This window comes from Saccopteryx bilineata, chromosome 3 (assembly GCF_036850765.1).
Source record: "Saccopteryx bilineata isolate mSacBil1 chromosome 3, mSacBil1_pri_phased_curated, whole genome shotgun sequence".
NCBI classification, from domain to species: domain Eukaryota; kingdom Metazoa; phylum Chordata; class Mammalia; order Chiroptera; family Emballonuridae; genus Saccopteryx; species Saccopteryx bilineata.
Window position 1 is genome coordinate 186,808,701 of NC_089492.1, and position 19,176 is coordinate 186,827,876.

At 39.6% G+C, this 19,176-nt stretch overlaps 1 protein-coding gene and 1 pseudogene across 1 annotated transcript in view; both read left to right on the top strand.

Annotated features, from left to right (window-relative positions):
* Positions 1-12,780, top strand: part of ELOVL2 (ELOVL fatty acid elongase 2) — an 88,668-nt gene extending 75,888 nt beyond the window's left edge. The window contains exons 5-8 of the mRNA XM_066268396.1: positions 6,366-6,537; positions 9,051-9,175; positions 10,543-10,677; positions 12,533-12,780. Of these exons, the coding sequence (XP_066124493.1) occupies positions 6,366-6,537; positions 9,051-9,175; positions 10,543-10,677; positions 12,533-12,658 (558 nt within the window). The 3' untranslated portion in view covers positions 12,659-12,780. The remainder of the gene's footprint in view (positions 1-6,365; positions 6,538-9,050; positions 9,176-10,542; positions 10,678-12,532) is intronic.
* On the top strand, positions 190-1,258 carry LOC136328686 (small ribosomal subunit protein eS6-like; annotated as a pseudogene).
* Positions 12,781-19,176: the final 6,396 nt, after the last annotated feature.

Below are 19,176 nucleotides of genomic sequence, written 5' to 3' on the forward strand. Positions count from 1 at the left end.
AAAAGACCATTTCTCAACTCCTAGTGAAGCCATGGATCTAGGTAGCATTGATCTATAAATGATAAAACTATTGGGTGAGAGCTGAATGGAAACTTCATAATGATTGGATCAGGCTAAACTCACTATGTACGAGTATAAGAAGTCATTCCCCTCTTTCTCCTGCCACCTCAGGTGGTCTGCTGCTTTAGCATGAAGCTGAACATCTCTTTCCCTCCACTGCTGCCAGAAACTCATTGAAGTGGGCAGTGAATGCACTCTCTGCGCCTTTTATGAGAAGCTCATGGGGCCCTGGCCAAGTAGCTCAGTTGTTAGAGCATTGTCCCCATACTTCAATTTGATCTCCAGTCAGGCCACATACAAGAATCAACCATTGATTGCATAAATAAGTAAAACAATAAATCAATGTTTATCTCTCTCTCTCTCTCCCCCACGTCATCTAAAAAACAAAAATAAATACAAAAGAATTGTATGTCCACAGAAGTTGCTGCTGACAGTCTGGCACAGTGGTCGGCAAACCGCGGCTGTTGAGCCACATGCAGCTCTTTGGCCCCTTGAGTGTGGCTCTTCCACAAAATACCACATGCGGGAGCTACCTCAATACGGAATGTACCTACCTATATAGTTTAAGTTTAAAAAATTTGACTCTCAAAAGAAATTTCCTTTGTTGTACTGTTGATATTTGGCTCTGTTGACTGATGAGTTTGTTGACCTCTGGTCTGGGAGAATAGAAGGGTTATGTGCTTCAGTTTAGTGGTGGGAACAACAAACAATATTTCCTCACTAAGCCAGGTGTCTTGACCCTTGGCTGTATCTGCTGGCTACTGAGTAAGGGGCATTCCTGTCGTAGACCAAGGAGGACTAGAGAAAGAAAGTGCCAATCTGTTTCGAATTGCATTGTAGATACCAGTCTTAGTGTTTTGAATGTAGTCATTGTAAAAAAATGACTAAGCAAGATATTCCTGGAGAAACATATTCCTGGTTTCACTGATACTGCTGTGCCTTATCATCTGGGGTCCAAAAGAGCTATCAGAATTTGCAGACTTTTCAGTCTCTCTAAAGTAGATGACATCCACCAAAATGTTGTGAGAAAGCCCCTAAACAAAGAAGGTAAAAAACCTCGACCAAAGCACCCAAGATTTAGCATCTTGTTACTCCATGTGTCCTGCAACACAAATGTCAGCATATTGCTCTGAGGAAACAACACATACAGCCCATGTGGGGTGGGGGATGTGCACACCTGTGGACCCAGCTTGGGTGATTGGGGAGACTGGCGGTGCCACTGGACCCTACAGAACCCTGCTACATTAGGCAAATCTAGGAGACAGCAGTTCTACCTCATACATAGAGACAAACACAGGTAGGCTGCCAAAATGAGGAGACAAAGAAATAGGTCTCAATTAAAAGAACAGAACAAAACTCCAGAAAAAAGAACTGAACAAAATGGAGACAAGCAATCTACTAGATTCAGAGTTCAAAACACTGGTTATAAGGATGCTCAGTGAACCTCAGCAGTATAAAAAAGGACCAGTCAGAAATGAAGGATACACTAACTGAAATGAAGAATGATTTATAGGGAATCAACAGTAAGAGTAGGTGAAGCCAAGAATCAAATCAGTGATCTGGAATGTAAGGAAGAAAAAAATCAGAATAGCAATAAGAAAAAAGAATCCAAAATAATGAGGATAGTAGAAGGAGCTTCTGGGACAACTTCAGGTGTACCAACATCACATCATGGGGAGTGCCGTAAGGAGAAGAGAGAGCAAATAATTGAAAACATAGTTGAAAATATAATGAAAGAAATCTTCTCTAACTTGGTGAAGGAAGTAGACATACAAGTACAGGAAGCACAGAGTCCCAGACAAGATGAACACAAAGAGGCCCACATCAAGACACATCATAATTAAAACGCAAAAGGTTAAAGGCAAAGAATCTTAAAACCAGCCAGAGAAAAGCAGTTAGTTACCCATGAGAGAGCTCCCAGAAGACTGTTAGTTTCTACTATATGTCGCAACAGACTTTGCAGGCCAGAAGGGAGTGGCAAAAAATATTCAAACGGATGAAAAGCAAGGACCTACAACCAAGATTATTCAGCAAAGCTATTATTTAGAATTGAGGGACAGATAAGCAGCTTCCCAGACAAAAAAAAAAAAAAAAAAAAAAGCAAAAGGAGTTTATCAGCTTCAAACCAGTATTATATGAAATATTAAACAGCCTTCTTTAAGAAAAAATAATAAAAAATAAAAATATGAACAATAAAATGGCAATAAATATATATCTATCAACAATTGAGTCTAGCCTGACCAATGCTGGTGCAGTGGATAGAGCATTGACCTGCTGGTTTTCCAGGTTCAAAACCCTGAGGTCGCTGGCTTGAGCATGGGCTCATCTGGCTTGAGCGCAGGCTCACCAGCCTGAATGCAGGGTCCCTGGCTTGAGTGAGGGATCATAGACATGATCCCATGTTCACTGGCTTGAGCAAGGTTTCACTGGCTTGGCTGGGGCCCCCTAGTCAAGGCACATATAAGAAGCAATCAATGAACAACTAAAGTGCTACAACTATGAGTTGATGCTTCTCATCTCTCTCCCTTCCTATCTGTGTCTGTCTCTCTCTCTGTCTCTCTCTCTCTATCTCTCTCTCTGTCTCTCTCTCTCTCTCGCAAAAACAAAACAAAACCAATTGAGTAAAAAATTAGACTCAGAACTGAAACGTATTCCTAGATACAAAGAACATTCTGACAGGTGCCAGATAGGAAGGAATTTGGGGGGATGGGTGAAAAAGGTGAAGGGATTAAGAAGTATAAATTGATTGTTACAGAATAGTCATGGGGATATAGTCAATAATCATAGTAATGGGAATATAATCAATAATATTCTAGTAACTATGTATGATGTCAGAAGGGTGTAAGCTTTATTGAGATGATCACTTAGTAAGTTATCTAAACCACAAGGGTGTATATCAGAAACTGATATCATATAATCATGTATGTCAACTGTAATTGAAAAATAAAAATTATTTTAAAATGGAAAAATAATTATGTCCCTTTTGATTTGATAGGAAGTACACAGAACTACCTATGAAGTATTCTTTTTTTTTTTTTTTTTGTATTTTTCTGAAGCTGGAAACGGGGAGAGACAGTCAGACAGACTCCCGCATGCGCCCGACCGGGATCCACCTGGCACGCCCAACAGGGGCTACGCTCTGCCCACCAGGGGGCGATGCTCTGCCCCTCCGGGGCGTCGCTCTGCCGTGACCAGAGCCACTCTAGCGCCTGGGGCAGAGGCCAAGGAGCCATCCCCAGCGCCCGGGCCATCCTTGCTCCAGTGGAGCCTTGGCTGCGGGAGGGGAAGAGAGAGACAGAGAGGAAGGAGGGGGTGGGGGTAGAGAAGCAAATGGGCGCTTCTCCCATGTGCCCTGGCCGGGAATAGAACCCGGGCCCCCCCGCACGCCAGGCCGACGCTCTACCGCTGAGCCAACCGGCCAGGGCTGAAGTATTCTTACCCAAAACCTTAAACCTGAATCCAGTCAAGCCTCTAAAACTCAGTGCTACTTACAGGAAATGTGAGGGATAGAGAAACAAGTTAAATAACAGGAAGGAAAAACAGTCATCCATATCCATAATATGAATAATATTAGAATTCTATACAACTGATCTAGCTTTTTAAAGAATGAAATACATGAAAAAGAGGGGGAGAAGCAAGGAGAGGGAGAGTTATTGATTGGAAGGAACTAAGAACCATGTCAAAAAAATTCAAGTTGGACCTTGTTTGGATCCTGATGTAAACAAATTATTTATAAAGAGACATTTTTGAGTTAGAGAGATTTGACAATGGGCTAAGCTAGGGAGATTTGACAATGGACTAAGCTATTAGAAGATATTAATGAATTGTTAGTTTTATTAGATAATGTCATAGTGGTATGTCAAAACAAAAATCTCCATATCAGTAGTTTTTATAGATAAAATAATTTAATACTTTGGATTTGCTTATATGCTATGCTGCCCCCCCCAAAAAAAGTGTTTTGAAATAAAATTGATTCAACAAATTTGTAATCATATTGAAAATTTTTAAATTCAGTGATCAGTACTTGAAGGTTCATTATACTTGTTCTCCCTGCATTTGTGAATGTTTGAAAATTTTCAGAATAAAAAACATGGTTTATTAATAAGGGAGATAGATGGTAGGAAACGTTTTAATTAAAATTGTTAAGATGTACATTTTAAAACTACCTATAGCCCTGGCCAGTTGGCTCAGTTGTAGAGTGTTGGTCTGGCATGTGGATGTCCCAGGTTTGATTCCCAGTCAGGGCACACAGGAGAAGGGCACACACCATCTGCTCCAGCTGTCCCCCTTTCCCTTCTCTCTTTCTATCTCTCTATTCCCCTCCTGCAGCCATGGCTCAGCTGGAACAGATTGGCCCCAGGTGCTGAGGATGGCTCCATGGCCTTGCCTCAGGTGCTAAAATAGCTTGATTGCTAAGCAACGGCCCCAAATGGGCAGAGCATCGTTCAGTAGGGGATTTGCCATGTGGATCCTGGTTGGGGCATGTGCGGGAGTCTGTCTCTCTGCCTCCCCACTTCTCACTTAAGAAAAAAAAAATAGCCCTGGCTGGATGGCTCAGTGGTAGAGCTTTGGCCCAGCATGTGGATGTCCTGTGTTTGATTCCCAGTCAGGGCACACAGCAAAAGTGCCCATCTGCTTCTCCACCTCTCTCCCTCTCATTTCTCTCTTTCTCTTTCTCTCTCTTCTCCTTTCCTCTTACAGCCATGGCTCAATTGGAGTGAGTTGGCCCCAGGCACTGAGGATGGCTCCATGGCCTCCGCCTCAGGTGCTAAAATATGGCTCCTGTTGCAACGAAGTAAGGGCCCCAGATAGGCAGAGCATCATCCCCAAGTGGGCTTGCCTGATAGATCCCGGTCAGGGCACATGCGGGATTCTGTCTCTGCCTCCCCTCTTCTCACTAAATTAATTGATTAATTAAAATTCAAAAAGTAAAAAGACCACCTTCAAAGCTGTAATACAAAAAAGTAAGATAAGTAGTTTCTCTACACCCATTTTATTTCTAGTATATTATCATAGACCAGTACATTTTGGGATACCATACAGATCTCCAGAGGTCATTGTCACAGGTATGCATTGCATGATTGCATGTACTTATGGTCTAGTATGTTTTTGACTTAATATTTCTGAAGATTTATTGTTACCTCAGACATTAAGAGGAAAGCCACCACACCTTGTCATCTTGAGGAGTAGACTAGAGCTTGTATCCTAATTTCAAAGTTTCTATTATATAGTACCAAGGGAGTCGGGAAGGAAAGGAAGTGGTAATCATGACCTACCACTGTCACTGAGGAAGAAGAATATCTTGATTTTTAATCTTCTAAGAAAGAGACATAAAAGAAGTAGTGGTAGACTGCTCTTGGGTAGTATAATTTTAAGAGCAAAACATATACATTGTAAGACTAGATATAAGGTTGAACCTAGTGTAACAAACAGTAGTGATCTGCTGAGTGCTAGGCCCTGAGAAAAGGTGAGACAGACTCTGCCTTCAAGTGAGTGAGTCTGTTAGAAAAGAAGAATTGCTAATACTAACTGCTTTATTATGGTTATTAAAATAGAAGCATAAAGTAATTTAGGAATATAAATGAAGAAGCAGTTGATTCAGCCTGAGGAAAGAGAGGGTGAATTTCCAGAGAAAAGGTGTTTTTTAAGAGGAATGTGAGTTGCTTCTGTAGGTGCAGGGGCGTAACTTTGGGAGAGAAAACTCGAGAATAGGTTAGTTGCTGGGAATAAGGAAAAACAGGTGGCCTTGGCCGGTTGGCTCAGCGGTAGAGCGTCGGCCTAGTGTGCGGAGGACCCGGGTTCGATTCCCGGCCAGGGCACACAGGAGAAGCGCCCATTTGCTTCTCCACCCCTCCGCCACGCTTTCCTCTCTGTCTCTCTCTTCCCCTCCCGCAGCCAAGGCTCCATTGGAGCAAAGATGGCCCGGGCGCTGGGGATGGCTCTGTGGCCTCTGCCTCAGGCGCTAGAGTGGCTCTGGTCGCAATATGGCGACGCCCAGGATGGGCAGAGCATCGCCCCCTGGTGGGCAGAGCATCGCCCCATGGTGGGCATGCCGGGTGGATCCCGGTCGGGCGCATGCGGGAGTCTGTCTGACTGTCTCTCCCTGTTTCCAGCTTCAGAAAAATGAAAAAAACAAACAAAAAAAAACAACAAAAAAAAACAGGTGAAGACACCAGGCAGATGCTTTTCCAACAGTCTGAGAGATGCACACTAGCGAAGGACAGGGCACAATGCTGGGGGCGGGGCACAGCATGAGGGGTGTTTGCATTGCTCACGTTATTTTTCCCCTTTTAAAATTTTTACAGGTAGCCAAGGTGTTATGGTGGTATTACTTCTCCAAATTAATAGAGTTCCTGGACACAATTTTCTTCGTTTTGAGGAAAAAAACCAGTCAGATAACTTTTCTTCATGTATATCATCATGCCTCTATGTTTAACATCTGGTGGTGTGTTTTGAACTGGATACCTTGTGGGCAAAGTAAGTTATCTTATTAATTTTTCAGTTCTATGTAATGGCTCTTGCAAGACTTGTGCGTTTGCTGTAGTGCGCATGGCTTGCAGATCAGACGGGAAGGGGAGTAGGCACAGCCTGCTCTGTCATGCATGGAAGCACATGTTTGCAGTGGCCATTTGTTTCTGGTCTTTGATACTGGCAAAGGCTGAGCATTACCTTAAAATTTAATAATATTTTCTTTTCCATGCACCAAATGTCCAGTGGTCAGAAATACATATCCTAATTGGAGTCATTTTACTCCAGTACCTGGGACTGAAGACATAAATGTAGCACCTCCCACAGTCACCAGTTGGCTGTAGTATCAGTTGAGTCATTTAAACTTTTAAGGCTTGTTCTTCTATTCTAAAAAATTAAAGCCTCATTGCTGACCCACCAGACTATTGGCTTTTTTAAAAACCAAGAATTATAATAATATGTTTCACATTATAACCTATTTGTTCATATGTATATATTTTAAATGAAAGACAAATTTCATGAGACAATATTTAGCCTGGCTCTGTATTTCTTTTCAAAGTCTATTTTACTTTTTCAGCAAGCTGCAGCGATGATGGTTCTCACTGCATCAACTTCCTAGTGGGGCCAATGTGACCTCAGTGAGAGAAAACCTGAGCTAGCGAAAACGGTGCTCCTATCCGATGCTGTTCTACTCAAGAATTAAAAATATTCTCTGAAGTCAGAATAGCTAGAACTTAAGTCAAAATGATTTTGTTCTAGGATTTAGGATCTTATAAAGATGAGAGTTCTTAAAATACCGAGGATACTTGGAGTGTATCAGTGACTGTGAAGTTGCAAACTTGAACATAGTGTGAAGAAGGAAGTTGCTGGGCTACGGAGGGCAGAAAGAGAAACTGCACACCTCTCCAAGCCTGGCAGAATCTAGTTTCTTGAATTTAGTTTCAAAGACTATAATAGACTTAAATTGTAATCAACATATAGACTATAATCATCACTTAAGGACAATTATCAAGGTTAAGTGTTTTTATGATTGTCAACATTTGATTACAAATCACTAAGCATCTAAAAGTCTGTCTCAAATAATCACTGTGTAAAAGCATAGAATTCCTATGAATAAAATACCTTGTGTGTGACAAATTCTATTCAATCTGGAATACTATACAAATTATAGCAGCAACTATTGATACTTATTTTTAATTAGTTGATGGAAATGAAAACTCATTTGTGGTTTCATATAAATTGAAGTGGCAAGTCACTCTAGCCAGTGTTTCTTAAGAGCTCACTAGATGTGTGGTGTTACTCCTTTTGTTTGTTATTCATTCATTTGCATTTATCCACCTGGACCTCTAATCCAGTTGGGAAACCATGCTAGAGAATTTAAATTGATTAACACATGCAATGCCTTTTAGTTTATATAGAGTTATATACCTATTAATCCTACCACAACCATAAGAGGTAATTATTATTACACCCATTTTTTAGGTGAGAAAATAAAAATTTATTACAAAGTCAAAGTAACATATCCAAGTGTGGTCCTTTAGCTCCATGCGCTCTTTTATCACAGGATCCGTGGCTCATAGATCAGCCCTCTGGATCCCAAGCTAACACACAGAACAGGACCCAGCACAAAGTGAACACCGAGAATCACTTTACACATATTGATTTAATCCTCACAGTAGTGAGCTCCCTGTTTTCAACAAGTAACCCATCTCCCCATCTTCCCTCTAGCAGCTCTATCTTTTTGACCAATACAGAACTCAGTCCTTCCTCCTTGGTGTGCTGACTCACCACTCACCCACACTGATGGCAGTTCAGGAAGAATTTGTGAAGACAATCACAGGGGTTGGAGGAATGCTTTAGCATATGGTAGCACAGCAAGTTTCCTAAAATTGGATTTTAGATATTCCTTGTCCTAAAAGTTGATGAGGTGGCCCAGCTACTGGGAAGGTCTCACTGACCAGTCTCCCCTCAGTTGCAGCCTTTTCTGACCCTGCTGGCTTGTCTCTCTCCCTGTCCTCTCACCTTCCCCAGCATCCCCTGCTTCCTAGGTCCTTTCATGTAGACTATTCACTTCCTTCGGAAGAGCATCACTTTTTCCTTGACTCTTGAGTGCCTTCTTCAGCGGTGTATTGAAGGCTCTCCTACAATCAAAATGACTCATCAAAGGTTTAGCTAAAGCTAAGACACTTCTCTCTCAAAGAAATTCTGCTGTTAGTTGTAAGCTAATATTTTTTTTCTCCCTGATTAGCCAAGAGTTATGAATAAAGGGACAGTAAAACCTTTGCAAATCAGGGATTACCTGTTTGGTTATACTCTGAAGCACTATTTAGTTTAGTCCTTCTACCTGGGTGACTTTTGCTGATTCCTGGAGAAATGCACAGTAGTCAGGTTGAGTTTACCCATGTGAATTATTATGCCATATGTGTTATTCATCTTTATGATGAGCAGGAAGGATCTCACTGGACAGAATAAACAGTCTTACTTTCTAGAAGAGCAATCATTTCTATGTGGTACTTTTGTAGGTTTCTTTGGACCCACTCTGAACAGTTTTATCCACATTCTTATGTATTCCTACTATGGATTGTCTGTGTTTCCATCGATGCACAAGTATCTGTGGTGGAAGAAATACCTCACACAGGCTCAGCTGGTATGTCCGCTCTCCTTTCTGCTCTTCTCCATGGGCAGCTTCTAGACACTGTCATGGGTGGGGGAAGATGCCATATCTCCCCATGTATAAGACACACGCTTTTTCAAAAAAAGATTGGGGTCTAAGACTGGGTGCGTCTTATACAGTGGTTTTAGGGTTTTTTTAAATTGCATTTCCCACTTTTTCGCACTTGCTTTTGTGCTCATTGTTGAAGACAATGATTCGTCATCAGACAGAGATGAGGACAAGCTAATAGTGATGAGGAGTTGTATGAATTTTATGATTAATACAGCTAGTGCTCGACTTAACGACCACGATTGGTTCGACAGACTGGTCGTAACATGATTTGGTCATAAGTTGAGTAGGCTATATGTACAGTACTGTGAAATGATGTTATAAAAATCTTTAAGTCATATTTTATCATAATTTTCTTTCATTATTGTTATATATCATAATTTTCTTTGTTCATTTTATGCCATTTATATCATCTCTACACCATTTTGTTTCTTATTTTTACATTCATCAGGTTTAAGTAAAACACTGCATTACCAGTACAACTGGTTTAATATTTGCAAAGACAATTTCCTCTTGGTAGACATCTTGAGAGGGGTTTGATGAAAAATATCCAAGACACAAAACACAAATTGCTGTACCAAGTCTGGGATAACAGTTGAAATGGTGCACGCAGAGATGGTAGTGCTGCCGGAAGCTGGTCCGCACTGTCGTACGCCCAGCTGGTCAACGCTTGCGCTGCCAGAAGCAGAGCAGTCATGGCTAGCGATTATGGTCGTAAAGTCGAATGGTCGTAAGTTGCATAGGTCGTAAGTCGATCAGTATTTGTAAAACAAGTTCAGTAACTTTATGTAATCCTTTTTTTTCCTTCAAATTTTGGACCCCAAAATTAAGGTGCGTCTTATACATGGGCAAATACGATAATAGGAATCCCAGTCTTAGAAGTCAGAGGCTTCTCTATGTGTGAAAAGCTGCCTATTTTCTCTACAAATGGCATTTTAAGAATGTAGCCTAGTTTGTTAAAATGTTCTTTGTGTATGCAAATTGCTTATTGCTTGCTTTGAAATGTAGGTGAATACTTTTTAAATCAATGTTGATGTTAAATCATCTTTATCTAAATCATTTCAATTGCTATTTTTTATGAGAAAATTAATGAGCAATTATAATTACTTATTAATATAACTTTAAATAAAATTTCTGGATAATATATGGGCTGCTTTAGCATTTTCTTGTTTTATTTCTGAAAAACTGAGGGAGTAAGAGCAGTTGATTTCTAAGTGCATAGAACTTCACAGTGTTAGTTACATGGCTCATCCTGGCTCCCTCACCATGATGCCCTTCCTGCCTCCTCCCAGGTGCAGTTCGTGCTCACCATCACCCACACCATGAGCGCTGTCGTGAAGCCATGTGGCTTCCCCTTCGGGTGTCTCATCTTCCAGTCTTCTTACATGCTTACCTTGGTCATCCTGTTCTTAAATTTTTATTTCCATGTAAGTTAAATGTAAATGTTCAGTGGTAAAACAGACTGTGCACTTTTGCATTATATATTTAATTTTACTGATCAAATATTATAGTAGTAAATGCTTGTAGATAAATTCAGATAACAGAGATGCACAAAGTAAACAATGAAACCTGCTTTCCTAACTCCTTTTCCAACAAAGGAGGTCCTCCTCGAAGGATAACCATAGTGGGCATTCTATTAGACATTTTTCAATGTATACATATAAAGTTTTATCAAAAATATGCATTTATATTATAATTTGCACTGCACTACTGAAGTCTGAATCTGAAAGTTAAACACTGCACAGTAAGGCGGATCCAAGAAATTTATATAAATGTAGTAAAACATGGGCTACATGAATTTAATATTAAAAAATTGTTTCCATATCAGTTACTTTAATGTTACAGATTCACTGTTTATTTGGGAAAAAATTATTTTAAAGCAAACCAGTGTGCAAAGGTCACAGTGACTTTTCCTTGAGTGTCATTTTCTTTTTAGTTAACAATTTAAAGGGAGGAAAGCGTCAAAATGCAAATTTAAAGCAACTCTGTTCAGCAAGAACTGATGAAAGTGGGAACAGCACAGCCTCAGGTGGTTGTAGATTTAAATTGGTCTCCTTTGTAGGCTAGAGAAACAGAAAACTTCATGAAAAAAATGAGAACATATATTTATATTCAATACAGTACTTTTGAAATTGTAGTCACTGTATTTTCTTCTTCTCCAGACAAACAGTGCTTTCTGATTTTAGTTTGCATTTGTGGGAAGTCAGCCCATAGTGGTTTTATACAAAGTACAATTGTGGGAACTGAACTTTTGACAGTTTTTCAGCTGTGGCGTTTCTGCAATTGGACTGGCTAGGCTTTGTCTGTTATAAGAGATCAAAGTTTCCTTTGAGAATTTCTAAAGAAATAACCATTGTTAGGACCAAATAAAGCCATAAAAAGAAGAAAAAAGCTAAAGAATGTTAAAGGGAGGCTAAGGGAGTCATTTTGGGGTGGAAACCAGAGGAGAAGCAGGTAGCCCAGCAAGGGTAGACAGTGGCACTTAAAGCTTTAACTCAGCCTGTTGGTTCAATTAAATCTTAGTCTTTTAAAGTTGAGTATGTTCATTTAGTCTTAACCCTTAATATCATTGCTTCAAAAAATAAAAAGATAAAAATGAGATGAGATCATGTTTTTGTCAGAATAGCGAAAATATGCCAAAAGCCAAATCAAGTCAAAGTCCCAAGCACTTAGTACTTTTAAAATAACAGCACTTCTTCACTTGAATTATATTTTTTTAAATTGTGGCCTTAAATAAGTCCTGGGATGTAGTGTACAGCATGATGACTATAGTTAATAATACTGTGTTGCATATTTGCAAGTTGCTAAGAGAGATCTTAAAAGTTCTCATCAGAAGAAAAAAGTTTGTGTGGTGATGAATGGTCACTATACTTGTGGTGATAGTTTCACAGTATATACAAATATTGAATCATTCTATTGTACACCTGAAACAGCTATAATGTATGTTAACTATATGTCAATTGAAAAGAAACTAAAAACTTTTCCAAGTAAGCAATTAATGCAGCATAAATTGAATGCTAACCTCAATGCATAAATTTGATGCTGATGAGGTGGAAGAAACAGCCTTTCATTAGAATTAATACATGTGTCCTGTTTTCACCCTGTTTTTACTTTTAACCAGAAGCTTAAAAATTGTCATATTAAAAACAAGAATTCTTATTAGAAAGTGCAGGAACCAAGAAAATAATGCACTGTTTTAGACTATCTGCCACTTTAGAGACAAGATCTTATCAAAGCATTCTTTTTCTTTCTTTTTCTCTTCCAAATGTACACATCCAACAGACATATCAAAAAAAGCCAAAGAAGAAAGAGATGGAAGAGTCACCGGCAGGGAAAGAAGTTAAGAATGGTTTTTCCAAAGCTTACTTCACTGCAGCTAATGGAGCAAGCAACAAGAAAACACAGTAAACTCAAGCAACAGACAAAGCATACGTAATAGCCTAAGAGATCCGCTTGTTTTCCAGGCAAGGACTGAATTGAAAGTTATGTACGTTTTAGAATAAACTAATTTCTTTTGAGTTTAAAAATCATTTGTACCCAGAATGTATTACTGTCTTGCTAGTAGGTTAATCTGTTAACTGAGTCCTGTCAGCATTGAGGTGAGGCTGAATTCATAACCTCAGAACTGGTGCAACTTGTCTCGTTGCTCCCACCCCTCCCCCCAGACTTAACCCCTCTCCGGAAACTGTCTTCATGATGCCTTATACCCAGACAAAGCCAGGAAACATGGAGCATTGTTTTACACAGCAAGTCTTCAAATAAAAAGTTAAGAGTTTTGTTCACATGAAAATATTCAAAAGAAACTGTTAATTATCTCCTAAATACAGGGTATGTTGTAATCTACATGAAGCAATAATTGTCAGTGGGTAGTCTCTGTTCCTTCAGGAATCAACCCCAGAAGATAGTAAGATGGGATGACAAATGGAAAGCCTGGCAAAACCTTTCTCTCTCTCAAGCTGTGTTGTCTGTCAGGTTTCCACAACCACTCCTGATTTTCAGCATAGTGATATGGTAGTGAACCTTGTATCTTTTTTTAATTTTGAAGATTAGTTTTTCTAAGAAGAAAAAAAAGTCTTCTGCCAAAACCTCACAGCTCAGGGGCTTTGAATAGTTGTTCCTCAGTTTTAATTTGGTTTTCTTAATTATTCATGTCTACCTCTTATGTTAAATTGCCCTAGGTTAGGATATTCTAATCTAGACAGACACATGTTCAGTATTTAAAAGCAGGATCTAAACCTGGCTGGCCATATCTTTCTGAACAAGGACCCAAGTCCAGTCTGCCCTTTCCTTAGGATGCTATGCCCCTGGGACATGTATAAATCAGAATGAACAGAACAATGGGGGAAAGGCATGTTGAATTTGTCAACTATTTTTTATGACTAGTATTCCCAAATACCACTCTTTGCAGGTTAAGTTTTTGAAAATAGGAGCTACAGATCAGAAGATTAGAGAGAGATTTTAACGCTGAACCATGGGCGGGTAGTGAAGCACGCTGCAGTGCCGATTTGGCAAACTCAGCACATCTTTCCCCAGCTCAGGTAATGCAGTCTGTGCGGAGAAACTAGCACAGCAGCGCAGGAAGTTATTGATGGTGTCTCCTTCCTCCTCTAAGTGTGGGACTGCTACTGTTCCATTGTACCAAGAATGGAAACAATCTTTTCTGAAGATTTGATGATGATTTATACTTATAAAAGTATTATTTATCCTCTCTACCTTCTTTTAAAAATAACATTTTAAGTCATAAGGTTGACATCAAATGCTTAAGCACCAGGAAGGCATTGTCACCACTGCCCCACCACATTCCAGTGCGTTTGGGAGTGCCTTTCTGTCTTCTTCCGATTTCTTCTCCCTGACCTCTATAATTTTTAAATTATTTTTTCTGTTTAAAAAATAGAAGTGCTGACTTTTGTGCTGAGATTGTATGTTGACATTGTGCCGCCTTTTCTGTCTTCTCTTTCATGTAAACTCCCCACTCAGGATTCTGGCCTGCTTTTTCAAAGGTGCCTGATCTTAGACTAGTCTTCATGGTGACAGTGTTGTGCCCACCACATTCCACTCTCTGCTTGTTGATCCATTTCTGTTGAACAGATGTCTATCTGATGCCCACTTAACCTATGAATTCTTTCTCTAAATCGTTTTCTGAAACTGACTTGCTCTAGGGTGCTGAATCCCCGCTTCCATCACATTATATCTGTGTCGTTACAAGATTTGTTCTCCCAGAAACTCATTCTGAAACAAGGGCTAGCTTCGCGTATGACTGACTGCTCCTCTATGACAAACACACTTGGACTAAGGAGAGGCCCTGGAGCAGCTGCACTCAGTTTAGTTTTAGGTCTCAGACATGGCTAAAATCTGTTCTTCTCAAAGCACATGCCAGGTGAAAAGGAGATTCAGAGAGAAAACAGATGTGACTGGTCATTCACTGTATTCAGCTTTTTCCTAATTGTCAGTGAGGCCTGAAGCCTCTCCGCTCTGCGTCACACTTGCAGTTCTGGGCGCTCTGGGCTTCCTACCTACAGAGCAAGGGGTGCAGCCACTGTGCAACAGAAAGAGAAGCCAGGAGCTCAGAGGGCAGGGCAGCGGGGAACCTTAGATCAAAGGGAAAACTTGGGTAGTTTACACTGTCAAGATAGTTTAGTTAGAGGTTTCAGGCTGCTTATTTCCCATTGGTCTTTAATGCTAGGAATGCTTAATGAACACTCGTAGCCTTAAACCATTCAAGGGCCAGTTAAATTATACCATGCTACAAAATCTTAGCCACAAAAATTGAATCAGGTAAATATTTTAACCTGCCATTTCATGTTACAACTTAAAAAAAAAGTGTTTACTTTTAATGTGATTTTTCTGAAACAAAACTATTTTCAAAACTCTGTTAAAAATACTGGAAAATTATTTTTTCCCAAATTTTCTCTTACTTGTAGGAACAAAAGTGTTTAAATGAATACCATAAACATATTGATGAATAATTGCCCCAACTTTTTAAACTAACAGAATGTTCCCATAATGAAATTAAACAAATTTTCAACCCTTCCAAGTTTTATGTTGAACTACTTAGGCATATTGGGGGGTAAAGTCCTCCCCACTCCTGTGAGAAAGGTAGTTCTTAGTTTTTCTTTTTAGGCAAAATAGCATATACAGTGATGTGTAGAACACCACTCTGTGTGTGAGAGACCATCCGGTTCTTTCTAATATTTCCATATCTTTTTATGATGTTTCTGGGGGCTTCCTTATTTGGAAAATAAGAATGTCACTTTTTTGGTTTTCCTTTTAAAGTACTATATCATAAGAACATAGTATCATGATTGGGGTGGCCAGGGGGACAGGAGAAGCCATTTTTCTTTGTAGATAAAAAAGCATTCTGTATGATTGTTGTATAATAAATTGATTTTTACACTAAAGTAAAGCATATTGTGATTTTTCTTATCTAGTTTAAAGAAGTGAAAATGTATGTCCACACGGGATAACAAATGACCTATTTACTCAGGATTTTTTTTTTTTTTACAATAAAGTGCTATTTTAGCAATTAATTTTAGATGCTTAATTTTTTTTTATTTCAATCGGCAATGAGCTTTGTTAAAATGTGATGTTACTAATAGCTCAGATAAGGGCCTAATATCCAAAATTTACAAAGAACTCATAAAACTCAACAACAAACAAACGAACAATCCAATAAAAAAATGGGAAGAGGACATGAACAGACACTTCTCCCAGGAAGAAATACAAATGGCCAACAGATATATGAAAAGATGCTCAGCTTCATTAGTTATTAGAGAAATGCAAATCAAAACTACAATGAGATACCACCTCACCCCTGTTAGATTAGCTATTATCAATAAGACGGGTAATAGCAAGTGTTGGAGAGGCTGTGGAGAAAAAGGAACCCTCATACACTGTTGGTGGGAATGTAAAGTAGTACAACCATTATGGAGGAAAGTATGGTGGTTCCTCAAAAAACTGCAAATAGAACTACCTTATGACCCAGCAATCCCTCTACTGGGTATATACCCCAAAACCTCAAAATCATTGATACGTAAAGACACATGTAGCCCCATGTTCATTGCAGCACTGTTCACAGTGGCCAAGACATGGAAACAACCAAAAAGCCCTTCAATAGAAGACTGGATAAAGAAGAGGTGGCACATATACACTATGGAATACTACTCAGCCATAAGAAATGATGACATCAGATCATTTACAGCAAAATGGTGGGATCTTGATAACATTATACGGAGTGAAATAAGTAAATCAGAAAAAAACAAGAACTACATGATTCCATACATTGGTGGAACATAAAAACGAGACTAAGAGACATGGACAAGAGTGGTGGTTACCAGGGGTGGGGGGAGGGAGGACGCAGGAGGGAGGGAGGGAGAGAGTTAGGGGGAGGGGGAGGGGCACAGAGAAAACTAGACAGAGGGTGACGGAGGACAATTTGACTCTGGGCGAGGGGTATGCAACATAATTTAATGACAAGATAACCTAGACATGTTTTCTTTGAATATATGTACCCTGAATTATTAATGTCATCCCATTAACATTAAAATTTATTAAAAAAAAAATGTGATGTTACTGCCTTTACTTAGTATTCATCTACCACATTAAACAATTTCAGAAAAGGGTCATTCACAAGAAAAATTTAAGACTAACTAAATAGAGGATATAAATGCATAACAAACATTGCTGTACAGAATACCCTGGGAGGAGGCCTGGGTTGGTTTAGGAGACTACATTAGGCATGAACAACCCTATATGGCAACACTGGTGCTGTGAGGTGCAGGTGCAGAGTGCTTAGGTGGTTCAGGAGTGGGTATCTGAGCTGATCCTTGACTATAACGAAGCCTGGTTAAGGTTGTAGGACAGGATCACAGGTTGACATGTGTCAGTGTGCACAGTAGAGTTTCAAATGTGATGTTAAGAAAAACAAGGCGCACGAGTCTAAAAATATAGCTACAAAAGATGTGCTCGAAGTCTCCTTATGAAGTTGCTGAAATTCCTGGACAGTAATGGGGAGGGGGCAGGGTATAACAAAGAAGGACAGGAGGGGAGGAGGGAATGGGAAAAGAAGAAAAGGTAATGGATGTGATACTGAAGAGAGGAACTTCGTGTTAACATGTGAATGGGGGATAGAGTTGGGGGAAGGTAGTGGATATTTTCAAGAATTTTTTAAAGAAAAAGTCAGTGTGTGTTTCTATTACAGCAGGCTTTCTTCAAAATCAAATTAAATTACATGCATGTACTTAAGAAATATTTCCACTCCAGGGCACAAGTCAGCACGCTTACAAGGCTAACTACAATCACCTGAAATACCTCTTGACCTTCAGTAAACATGACTTTCAGTCATGGAAGGAAAAGATTTGTAGGGTTTTTTTTCCTGTCATAAGAAACAGCACTGAGGAAATGTTGAAGTGACACTAGGAGGATAAGCCAATCTGAAATTCATGCCCTCGTGGAGCAATTTGTAAATGCAGTCATTACGGCTCTTAGGAGCAACCCCCTGGGAGCCTGTATGATAGCGTTGGGGGCCAAGTCATGCTGGGTGCCTTCCCAGCCCTTGGCACACGCCTGCACCTTCGAGCACCACAGTCGGGAATTTTGACATGGTCCCTCTGCTCTTGTGTTTGCCACAGTTAACCACTAAGCTTTTTGCCTTCAGCCTATTAACCTAGCTGACCCCTAAAGGCATTTGAAACTGTGACTCCTGGTCACTGAACAACAAAAGGAAAAATTCTGCATAGTTTTACCCAGGTTAGTGTCATATACTAAGAGGGAAGTGAACATTCCTGTTGGCTGTGACCCTAGTAACAAATATTAGAAGTTGCAAATCTCTCTGGAAGACTTACCCGCTCTACCTAACATATTTTGTGTACAACTAGCATTTATTTCTTTAAAACTAGTTTAGTCTGCTGGGCTTTGATAAACTCTGGGAATAGTAATGTTCAATTGAAAAATTCATCAAATTTACCTTTTCCAGTGCTGTGTATTACACCAGAGAACAGAAGTGATCCAGATGAGCTGTCTGCCCTTGAGCTCATAGTCTGGTAAAGTAGATGGAGAAACCTTTAGTTATAAAATAATAGAAATATTGAAAGCAGCTTACCAAGAAAACTCTCCTAAAAGAAGGAATGCCTGAGCTTAGTTTTGATGAGTGAGAAAGTCTCCAAATAGACAAGGCAAGAACTTTGTTCAAGGAAATTCCAGCAGTAAACACGATTCTAATGGGAGTGACCATTCCTTCAACAAGCATTTCTTGAGTGATCCCTCCCCATGTGCCAGTATTGCCTCCGGGTTTGGAGTAAAGTATTGAAGAAAACAAGGTCTCTGCTCTTAAGGAGCCTGTGTCTAATTTATACCTCCTAGCAGGAAAACAGATTGTCATCATATCTGTAAGAAAATGCTGTGTATGAAGCTGAGCCCATACCTTCAACTATACACAAAAATCAACTCAAAATGGATCAGTGTCCTACATATAGGAACTAAACTATGATATAAAACTCTTAGAAGAAAACGTTGAAAAACTTTATGACACTGGATTTAGCAGTGATTTGGCTCTGACACCAACTTGGATATAAGCACAGACAACTAAAGAAAATAATAACTTGAACTTGATCAAAATTAAAAATTTTTGTATCTCAAAGTACATATCAACAGAGTGAAAAGGCAACTCACAGAATGTGAGAAAATACTTGCAAGTCATATATCTGATCAGAGATTAGGTTCTAGACCAGGGGTCTCAAACTCGCGGCCTGCCGAACAATTTTGTGCAGCCCGCAGACTAATCCACGGGCTTACTTAATTTTATCCAAAATATTTTGAACTTCGTGGATTAGTCTGTGGGCTGCACAAAAGCCGCGAGTTTGAGACCCCTGTTCTAGACCATACAGATACTCATATAAATTATATATAGACACACACACACATACCCTACA